Genomic DNA, 11638 nt, shown 5'->3' with positions numbered 1-11638 from the left:
GTTGAAATATCCAATGGCCTTTGACCTATGTAGGTGGTCCTAATCTAGAGCTACTCCCACACTATAGTTCCTAAGCTAGACCGTATTTTTCATATCTAATGTGTGGTTCAAACCAATCCTACGCCTCCATCTTCTTGAAAACTTGCCAAGAGCCGCACATTGTCCGATTCCTCTTGCTTTGGCGATTGCTCCCCACCCTTGCAGATAGGGCATGAGCCTAGTGCGTCCACAAATGACACGCCTATTAGAGAGGATTTTGCTCTGATACCATCTCTAACGATCCCTGCCGTTCCACGTAGACTACACCATAAGAGAAGTACTTTAAGTAATCACACAAGGGGGTGGTCATTTCAGGGTGGGTGTTAGCTTCTATGACATTGGACTCAGTAGGGCATCTTTCATTGGTTGCAATTCGAAGTGTCACAATATGAGATGTTATACAATTCTATTACATAAACTAAAACCTCTAATAAATTCAAGAGTTCTTAACCCTGCAAATTATGAACACCAGATGTAGAGATGAACCTACCATACAATGATTCTTGAGGTGGAAAAAAAGGAGGCAAGATAGAAAACAAGAGAAACCAAAGAATATTGAAGAGAAAGACTAAGGAAGACCAGAAAACACCTGTAGCTTTGGGCTGGCCATGGAAATTGCCCAGCCCCAGATATCATGGGGGTTTGAGAAAATTAGGGCTATCCCTCATGTCTCGTTTAAATATTCATCAATTGAAATCCTATTTACGTTAACCTTACTTCGATTTTAGTTGTAGGTGTAATCAACCTGCTATTAAGATCTCCCTTGAGCTCTTCCAATAACCCCTTTAGATTCAAAGGTGAGGCCCAATTGATGTACAGCCTAATTTTTCACTACTTCTACTAGTCAGGCCCAGTAGAAATGAGTAAAGTGATTCACCTGGCGATACCCGCAACGAACAAAAGAGCAATGTAAATTGTAAAGTGATTCACCCGACTATTCATCGAACCAATTTTTCCAGAATGACTTTATCCCTTTTTTTTTTTTCTATATTTAGGAGTTTCTTTTTCGTTAATTGATTTCTTTTCAACTTGTCTAAGCTACTATACTAGAATGATGTATAGTTTCGGTTTAACATTTTAATCTTGAAGAATTATAATTACTTTTAAAACGCGATTTTAGTCTGTTATTATTATTCATTGATAAAATATGTGTACGTCATGTTTCGATAGGGTGTTCGCCCATATGGTAAAGAAGTTTCCTCCTCTTTTTATGGTGTTGGGTTTAAGCTTTGTTGGGTTGACATGGGAGAATATGCCGTTAAGATCGTTTTGGAAGGTGGACTAGTCAATGTGTGTGATGATCAGTAGGACAAGGTATCAGACTTTTGCTATGTATTCCAACACATTGTATTGGGACCAAGTTGATTGTTGGACTCTCGGCGTGTATTCGTGTAAAGTAATCAAAAAAGTATCTTGTAGATCAAAATGATTATCGAATGAAGATTTGCTATCACGACCCATCGATGATGGCAGTAATTTTGGCGTAACAACATGATCTCGGGTTCAGTGCGTCATCATGGGATAGTCAATGCTCGATAATAGGTGTGATGGTTGGAGATAATGCCGTCGCAGCAGACTGACAAAACGATATGAAGATTCAAGTTTAGGTACGTTGGTACACATACCTGCTTGGACTAAACGGAAGCTAGCCTAACAATATATAAGGATCACTAAGTGAGAAGAAGATTTACCATGGAGGGTCTAAAAAGAAATAAGCCCCACGTCAAAAGATTGATTGTGTGGACTAGTTATTATATAACTGGTTGGCGGATATATCGATCGCTTAAGTTTTTGAGTGAAAATAGATATTGATGAATACTTGATTGGCTTAGGCTTGGACTCTCTTTGGATGATCTATCCCCGGGATGAGATATTGGAATGCATGTTTAAACCCGTTCAGTTCAACGGGTGAAAGATTCAGTCTATTTCTTCTCTTCCTACGAAACTAAGGTTAAGTTCTTCCTGCACCATTCTATCTCATTAACTGATATTCTGATAGCACATATCACCACCCTCCATAAATTCACCTCGGTTCTGTAATCCATCATATATAGGAGAAACTTCTCCCAATCAACTGGTTCGTCTCCTAACGGATAGTTCGGTTCAGAATGCGGTGGATGCTTGTCCATTTACCAAGATATGAACGCGACACCAGGATCACTCAACCAAGAGGGACGTACTTCTCATTGAGTTGGCTGAACTATTCCACATTAGTTGGTCCGGCCGGTCAATACTCGAACGTTAAGGTAGTAAAATTTTCGCGGACCGATCACTATGCACATTGCCTAAAGGTTACAAGCTGGAGGCTAGTGGCGATACACATTGTCATGTCTCTGGATGGTCCATGTTCTCAAGGAAAAACAAATGATCATGGTCTCGAATGACTTCGATGTCGTCTATTTCTGCATTCTCTGCATTTACTAACTTGGCAGTTCGGTAGTCGCATCCAAACTTTTCTCCTGCAGTTTTAACACGTTTTCAGGATGACAAACGGACAGAGAGAACAAGCAATGCATTCACAATTACATAGTTTTGCTGATAAATTATCTTCTATGCATCTGTTGAAGTGATTCAGCAAACATGAAGAATGTAATGAGAAACGTATTATGAGACGGAGTTTTCAAGTTCGTCGTCGATGAAATCGTTGAAAATCAAGTGATTCGGATGAAGCTTACCAGCAACTTTTAGCAGATCTTCTAGCGAATCCGGCAGGACAATCAACTTTGCGGGCAGTCTCAATGATGAACCACCATCTTTTGGGACCTGCTTATGGATGGTGACTCTTTTCTTGGTTGATTGTTTCACCACAACATTGGATAAAATCCTCTCTTTGTTTGGTTTGGGCACTCCTGGCGACTTTCTCGACTCGAATCTCGCTAGCTTTGGTTCCCCGAGGGATCCGTGCTTGCATTGGACATCTATTGTGTTTGTACCTATTTCGGGCCCAATGAAGTTGATTCTATGCTCCTCTGGTATCTTTCTATCTTCACAAGAAGAAACTAAGATGTCATCAATGCTCGGGTCCCAGCTCTCCGGTTTAGCGATGTTGGTATAGACTGCTTTTACGAGATCTGACTCCTGCGTTTCTGGCATTATCAAGTCTTCCTGTGTGCTGTCTTCATATTTGGAGTAAAGGAAAGCCCCTTCAGGCTGTCTTCTGTCAACCCATTCGCCATAGATCGGTCCATCATCTCGTGGGCAAGCAAACCTTAAGTATTCCGATCCTTTCCATTTCTGCGGATGCAATTAAACCTAATCAGACTCTGAATTCACAAAAGATGCTATGGTTATGTATCCAAGAGTACCCTAGATTACCATGGAGAGGTTGTTCATGATGACATGACCATCTTCCTTATTAACCTGCATGATGTTCCCCAGTGAAGTGCTAGTTAACCTTAGTATCTGCGAGACCTCTTTTGTCCGAACCGAGAACGGCTGTGGCCGGTGGCACAGAACTCCGATCTCCCCAAACACATCCCCTGTGACCGCCTTCCCAAGAACCTGCAAAAGTCGTGTTAAGCATCCCACGAAACTTCATGGAGTGAATGAAGTTACTGTCATTTAAGGTCACGTGCTCTCACTTGATTGTGTCCTTCCCTGTTGGATATCAGATCCTGAAACCAAGATTTTTGCACTAGGGAAGTCAAAATTTGGCATCGTTTGGGATCTAAGGACATGGAAGGGGCGCAAGTGTACTTACCGCTGTTCCTGAAACAAGTATGTAAAGATATGTAGGCGCCTCGTTTTCCAACATCACGTCCTCCTTCGGCGGAAAATACTCGGCCTCCATTTCTGAAACCTTTTAGATGAAAAAAGTAGATAAATATGTCAATTTTGTAGGATGCAGGAAGGAAAGCACAATTGACTTGGGCGGTCGGTCGATAAAATATAGGACAGTCATGAATAATAGCAGATTTGCCTAGGAGGGGCAGCAGAAATTGACGACAAAACGCAAGTCTGAACCGTGTTCGAGGTATTACCAACTGGAAAAGGAAGTCATTGGACACCCCTTTGAAAAGATAGACACTCTGAACAATTGGGAAGAAGAGGTAGTAGGCGACGCTCGAACGGATGGCTTTAGGCAGGCTGTTTAAGGTCTCTTGTTGCTCCAGGCCTTCGGTCTTGAACTTGAGGCAGAGGTGAGAGAGCATTTGGTCCTGTATGCACGAGGGGAGTTGATTTCGCGCAGCAAATTCCGAAGCGGCTCTGACTGCTTCCCTCTGTGGCAAAAAAGCAGTCCTCTGGTTAGCAAATCCAAAGAACAGAACCTGATTGTACGAAATAAGTGTACATCGACAAATGAAATCCGACATGATTCTCAACCCGGTTCACGAAATTCCTAGTTGTTGTGTGTGAAGGACGTACATTTATCTTTCTGCAATAGGGAAATGTTCCGACTGTCCTAGGCCTAATTGTAATTCCTCGTAACATTTTATCATACCACTGCGACAGGGAAAGAGGAAACAACGGAAAGAGCCATACAAAGTTTCTGGTGCGGCTGGTCCAGTGCACGACGAGGTTTGTCATGTTCCCGATGAGGTAAGATGTCAATCCTAAGTTGAAAAGCATGTAGAATATGTCGAATAGCATCTCCCTGGGGTTCTCCGCGTGCAAGTCTCCATAGCCTGTTGTGGTTAATGTGGTAATGGACCAATACATGGCGGTGACATATCTGTCCCACAGGCTGTCTGTTTTGAACTCCGGGTTTACCGAGCCAATCCAAGTTTTCTTCGGGTCGGGGTATCTATCCGCAATCAAATAGTTGAAGCATCCGGCACAGTGCACAGCGTAGAGGGTTACCTAAACATGCCAGGGGGGCAAAAGAAACCCGGGCTTTGAGGGGACCAAATGATCTTCCTATTGCCCTGAAAGGTAGAGAGAGTTTTGCAGAGTGGCTTACAGAGATCAGCTTGGTGCACCGTGTCCAAAAGTAGTTGAACCGAATGTCCTTTTCCAATCTGTACAAAAGCAAAGTGGCTCGTGAGTATCAGGATTCGTCACGGAAAGATTTGTAGGAAACTGGAGTCGTTTTCTTTTTGATGAGTGACCTCGCGAACAGAGCGCTGACTCGCCGTAATCGCCACAACCTGAGCATGTTGAGCGCCTTGAAGCCCAGCCCGCCACTATGTTTCGTGAAGAGGAGGCTGATTGACTGAAACGGTGCAGTAGAACAGACATCGAAAATGAACCAGGTAGACAAGTACCTGAATGTTAGATGCAATGATTATTCAGGCATATGCTCTGTAAAGAGTAAAAACTTGTCTTGAACCAGCGGTTGAAGATGATGTAATCTTCATTACCTGAGAGCAATTTTCTTCGGATCATCGACTAGGAGATAGGACTGGCTGTCGAGGTATGCCACGAAAAAGGTCACAACGATGTCGATGGCAAAGAACCCGTTGACGATATTATCAATGATGAACAGGGAATCGATCTTGTAAGACAGAAACGCGAACTCAAATGGGCAGATCCACGCCGAATAGAGGACCAGAACAATGAGCCACATCTCCCATGCCCTGGATAGAAGGATCAGTAAACACATTAGCCGGTTGGAGTAATGGTTTCTAGGGACACTTAATGTATGTTTCAGGAAGGCGAGAATCTACACCTATATCGAGGGGCAAAAGGCGAGATGATGTACTTCCGAAGCCTAGTGGTCTGATTGATTCGAGCTCCGAGTGATGGGAGGAGATCACTGGAGAAGAAACTGCCAGGGGCAACGCGGTCCATGTGGAACTCATCAACACAAAATCGTTGGAAGAAGCTTTTCGTGCAGGAAAACGACATGTCAGGGGCGAAAAATTGTTGGGATACAGTAGAAGCTGTCGAACTTTTGGGTTCGGTCAGTAAGGCTCTCCGGAGCGATTATATAGGGGAAGTGGAGGATCGATGACACGGGCAAGGGGCAACTTTTTAGGTGCTTTCCTTGATTCACATGTGACAAACCCATGAAGGTGAAAAGAAGAAGTTGGTTGGGTTATGCAACAGCTAGTGCTCCATTATGGAGGCAAAAAGAAAAGAAGTCGCGAGGTGACACAGAGAGAAGTCGAGAGAGCGCACGAAAACTCAAGGTAACCTTTCATCTCGATCGATCAACAGAGGTGAAAAGAAGAAGTACGGCCCGAAGTGGCGGACACGGGGCCTTGCTCTCGGCGATACAGTTGGAATTTGATGGAACATGCTCTGGGAAACAGATAGCAGAATCTGTGAACAAGGTGGTGAGAAAAGAATGGAAATGGCGATGATGCTTCTGGGGGTAATGGAGAGATGGAGCTCCGCTGGTGGGGAACTCCATCATCTACGCACGCACGGTCGCCCATGTGGAGAGGAGCCGTATGTCACTAGACCAAGGCCCCTTTGCAAGGACAGATTTTGGGTGAAAATATGTTGGTGTTTTCCATATCAACATCCCAAATGGACCAGACAGCGTCAGTAGATTTTAGAGGTGGGAAATTCATTGTCATGGATGCCACGTGGACTTGTCCCGGTTTTTTTCTTTGGGATAAGTGCACTGATACTTACCACGATAGTACAATCGAATCCTAAAAACTATCACGAAAGTGCAACCGAGTCATTCTTCCGTGGGTTGCGCTTTTTGAAAGTCATATAACTCGATTGCAATTTCGTGATAAGTTTTAAACTCGATTACTCTTCGGACGAGTTTTAGGACATAATTATATTTGTTTTAAAAGTTTTAGTACTTAATTGCATTTTCTAACAAATTTTAGTACTTCTAACACACTTTTCGTAATTTTTTTTTTTTTGAGATAAATGATGTCGGCCTTACGAAGACTGATTTTGCAAAACTGGTGTTGTAAAGACCTTCTTACTCTTTTTCGCACTTATTCAAAACATTTTTAGATGATAAATTCTTTTTGGGTTCTTCAACGGTACTTTTTAATTATTTTACCGATCTTTGTGGTTCTAGCACTGTTTCATCAAAGAGTGACTTAAGTACATGAGGCTAGTAGTTTACAAATTGATGTGATGAACCATAAGAGATGTTTGAGTTTGGGATAAATATTTAAGCACCAAACATTGTCACATAACTTTGTGGATTATTCCAAATGAATCTTTGCATCCATATCGTTATTCTACAAAAACATACCGTTACGATTTCGAGGTTCCAATTTAAAAGTTTGAATTAAATTGGAATAGAGCCAAATTGACCCCATTTCAAGAAAGAATACAGATCAAAACTTCGTTGTTCGTCCCAACATCATCACATGAGCTCTATAGTGTTTCTATAGCCTAATTTAGCTTCGTCCACTTCATTAGAAATAAGGATAAATGTGTCGAAAGTCTCAAAACTTATCACGAAAGTGCAATTGAGTTTTAAAACCTTTAAAAAGTACAATTAAGTCCTAAATCTTATCGGAAAGTGTAACTAAGTCTTAAAACTTTAAAAAAATGCAATCAAATCCTAAAATTTGTCAAATTTGTGAAATAAAGTTCTTCCGTTGATTGCACTTTTTGAAATTTGAAAACTCAATTGCATCTTTGTAACAAATTATAGGATTTGATTGCACCTTTTGAAAGTTTTATGGCTTGATTGTAAAAGTTTTGGGACTTGATTGTACTTTTTTTTAAAGTTTTAAGACTCAATTGTACTTTTGTGACAAATTTTAGGACTTTCGGTGCACTTATATCGCTTGCCAATACAACGAATTCATAGATTCCTTCCATTCCTATGTTTTTCTTCATTCGAAAAAGCCGGTGTTGTTTGGCTACGCAAATGTAAGGGGAAAATTATCAAACAAGTCCTAAATATATTATAATTGTGTCAATTCAGTTCTAACCATTTTTTTACTAATTGAGTTTTAAACCTTTTACATTTGCCCAATCTAATCCAACCCGGCCAATTTTGGTTGAAACTTGTTGAAATGATTAGGGTGGCAAACAATATTAAATAATGTTTAAGTATTTTTTTTTTATCTTTTTATGTTTTACATTTTTTTTCTTTTTTCTTTTCCTTCCCTTCCTTCTTCCTCTAGTCGATTGCCGAGGTTCGGCAATCGACTGCAGGTAAGAGCCAGCGAAGTCACTCTCCCTAGCCATCGCGAGGCTCAACTCACCGTCACCGGGCGAGGTGGAGCCTCGCTAGGGGTAGGCGAGGCTTGCCCTCGCTAGTGGCCAACGAGGGCGAGCTTCGCCAAAGGTTGGTGAGGTTGACCTCTCCAGCGGTCGAGGTCGACCTCGCTAGTCACCGCGCTCCAGCAATTGATTGGAGGAAGAAGCAAAAGAAGAAAGAAAAAGAGGAAGAAAAGAAACAAAAGAAAAAGGAAATAATAAAATAATTCAAAAAAATACTATTAAAAATTGTCTATTTCAACACAGACAGCGCCACGTCAGCGATTTCTTGTCGGAATTGGCAAAATAAAAAATTTAGAATTAAATTGACACAATTACATTAGATTTATTATTATTATTATTATTCTCTTCAAATGCAAGCAAAGCCACAAGTATGACGTTCGATTCCCCTCCATACATGTCCACGACGCCTCCCCTTTTGTCGTACGCTGAGCCGGCCTCCCGTGATTCGTACTTGGGCTGCTCAATCTAAATTGAGAACGTTCTCGCACGCGCACTCTCGTCAAACACGTCCGAATCAAAAAGTGTTTTTGGGTGTTTGTGTGGATGGCTTTGGCGTCGTTAGCTGGTTTCGACTCTAATCATTCGATGGCCCTCGAGAAGTCTCAAGATCACACTGCGTTGCTTTGGACAAGTCCCAAAAGCTTGGGGAATGTCTTTTCGTGAATATCATATTCGATTTTGGTCGAGGAGATAAGCACCCAAAAAAAAAAAAAAAAAAAGAAATTCCTCAAAAAATGAAAGAGATTCTCTTGAGAAAAATGTGGAACAATAGTTATAATCTATTTTATGTGTGGATGGGGTTAGCTAAGGATGTCCCAAGCCAACAAAGTTATCTGTCTTTATCCACTTGTTCGAATAATGAGATGTCGGCCAAAAAAAAAAAATCATGAGACTAAAAGGTGATTAGTCATACTAATTATATAAGACGATACGTGATTATCATATGAATAAGAGAAACAAAAATTAATAATGGGTTTTCTTTTTTTGTGTATGCATGGAACTTCCCCTTATATAGATGAAATATGTCCCTATAGTGAAATTTTGATTGTGGTCTAAACATGAAGTTGTTTTTACTTGGAATAAAGTGAATTTTCAAGCACGTACCATCCATGTTATCAACATAACGCGAAACTATTCTTGTTACCCACTATGCCAATTTCATGAGGTCAATCAAATAGGAAAGTAATTAATTGAAATGTAGAAGTAGATGAAAATAATATATAGACACAATAATATATCGTGTTGTGTCGTATCGTGTCATATCATATCTTATATTTATGTAAAAAGAGCATCAATTTCGCCTACTACTATTGTTATGATAAAAAAGAGGTATGGCTCCTCTAAATTTAAGAGGTATTCATCTATCGTTATGGTCGTCAGTATCCTATAACGCATTATTGTCCTCTAATAATTTCCTAAGAGAGGTACTAATAATAGGTCTTGCGAGAAAAAATTACCAAAAAAGTCCTAAACATATTATAATTATGCCAATTTAGTTTTAAATTTTTTACATTTGTTCCAATTCAGTCTATTTGGTCGATTTTGGCTCGAAATGGTTGAGGTGACGCGATTTGCGCCGACATGGAAACTTTTAATAATTTTTTAGTATTTTGCATTTTTTTGTTAAAATTTTCTTTGGAGGAAAAGAAGATAAGGAAGAAAAAAAAATAAAAAAAAATAAAATTTTTGAAAAATATTAAAAGATTTTTAAAAATTGCCACGTTAACAATTTTCGACCAAAATTGATTGGAAGGACTGAGTTGATAATAATGAAAAAATTTTAAGACTAAATTGTAAAAAAAAAAAAGGATTAAATTGATGTAATTATAATAAATTTATGACTTTTTTTTTAGTAATTCTTTCGGTCTTGCAACGATGTGTTCACGTTCCTAGGCTAAGTATCTAAGGTCTCTCTCTGTCTCTCTCATGAACCAAGTCAAATTGGTGGGTAATAATTGCTCATGAACCTCGTGACTAAATCATGGGCGGCTAATTTAATGACGTGGACAGGGACACTTGCAATTTACTTTCGTCTTTATCAAACCATTGATTTAATGAGCACTAGTAAAAAAGCTTCACAAGCAGGATCAATTCCAAAAGGATACGAATTGTGCCGGAACTAATCTTCTCTTGATTTTATTCCCGATCAACCTAATGTGGTCGTCCTTGTTCTCAAATATTTTAGATGAATAGTTTAAGGAGAATATAGTCCTTTGTTTGTTTCGTAAAAGATAAATGACTTGTTAAACTTTTTCCGAAAAAATAATGACTTATATCGCTTGAAATTATTAGTTGACGAAAAATATTTTAAACAGCAATTTACGTATAAATATTTTCATGGATGGTTAAAAATATTTTTTGTTAATTCATTTATGTGCTTGCTGCAAACTCAGTGGAAGACACGAATACCACGGCGATTCCTCAGTCTGTCACCAGTTTCAGAAAACTTTAACTTGTCTGTGAAAAGCAACGTGGACTTCGGTGTATCGCTGGCTTGGAGTTTCCCTCTGGCATCATCGTGATGGGGTTGCCGCGAAGGCTCCGCAAGAGTTTGGTGCTTTTAGCTTGCCAAATGTCAAGCACATACTCAAGATAAGAGAAGATGTATACACATTTGGAACATATTGGAACGAAAACAAAAAAGAAAAGAAAAGAGATTCTTATACTAAAAATGGAGTTTTGTGCAATAGATCTTGATAAATAATATTTTAGTAATTGATAGTTCAATAAAATTTGTACTATTGAAGTTTATAAAACAAAGAGCATATAGATGATTAAATTGTATGAATATAATTGACCCACATAATTATAATTTCAGTAATTGTAAAAGTTCTCTCAGGTCCCTCATATGTTATCCACCATGTATATAAAAGAAGCACACCACTTGTTTCTATATATGGTGTGGATATGATGGACCTCATTCCTTAAAAAAATCCTCAATTTTAGGTTCGGTTTGAAATCTACCTCGAACTTGTTTTAAAATCAGAAATTACTCCAACTTTAGGTCAAGTTTCAAATGTACCCAAACGTTTTTTTTTTTGTCTTAGAAATAACACAAACTTTAGATCTAGTTTCAAATCTGCCCCGAACAATTTTTTTTATCTCAGAAAAAACCTTTAACTTTAGGTCCAACTCTAAATCTACCCTGAATTTTGTTTTGTCTAAAAAATCATAAGCTCTCATTCTATTCTCGAATCTGACTCATGTTTCGGTTCCAACTTGACATGACATTTTCAAGTCCATAAAAAACCATCAAAGTAATGGGGCGATTAGATTTGGACCGACGTGGCATTTCCATGAAGATAACAAATCCACCTCAATAAAATATGTTGAAATTCTCCAAAATGAAATCATAATAGGAAATGAAAATTGGAACGAATAACGCCCTTTTTTTTGGATAGATAGCTAATAGGGGTAGATTTGATATTAGAGTAAAAATTGGTGATTTTTTTCTTAAGCAAAAAAAATTCGGGGTAGGCTTGAGACTATACGTAAAGTTTGAGGA

At 39.3% G+C, this 11638-nt stretch overlaps 1 protein-coding gene across 1 annotated transcript; it reads right to left on the bottom strand.

Moving 5' to 3' along the window:
• Positions 1–2200: 2200 nt before the first annotated feature.
• LOC125314329 (potassium channel KAT3-like) lies at positions 2201–6012 on the bottom strand. The gene is made up of 11 exons (XM_048276343.1): positions 5648–6012; positions 5340–5555; positions 5088–5243; positions 4940–4997; positions 4522–4839; positions 4020–4259; positions 3740–3838; positions 3621–3653; positions 3355–3540; positions 2715–3273; positions 2201–2498 (listed from the first exon to the last, which is right to left on the bottom strand). Exons 1-11 carry the CDS (start codon positions 5824–5826, stop codon positions 2365–2367), a joined length of 2178 nt encoding a protein of 725 aa, XP_048132300.1. The 5' UTR covers positions 5827–6012; the 3' UTR covers positions 2201–2364.
• Between the last annotated feature and the right edge of the window lie 5626 nt (positions 6013–11638).

The sequence above is a fragment of the Rhodamnia argentea genome, chromosome 3 (genome assembly GCF_020921035.1).
Source record: "Rhodamnia argentea isolate NSW1041297 chromosome 3, ASM2092103v1, whole genome shotgun sequence".
NCBI lineage: Eukaryota > Viridiplantae > Streptophyta > Magnoliopsida > Myrtales > Myrtaceae > Rhodamnia > Rhodamnia argentea.
This window is presented reverse-complemented; position numbering and strand designations above follow the sequence as displayed.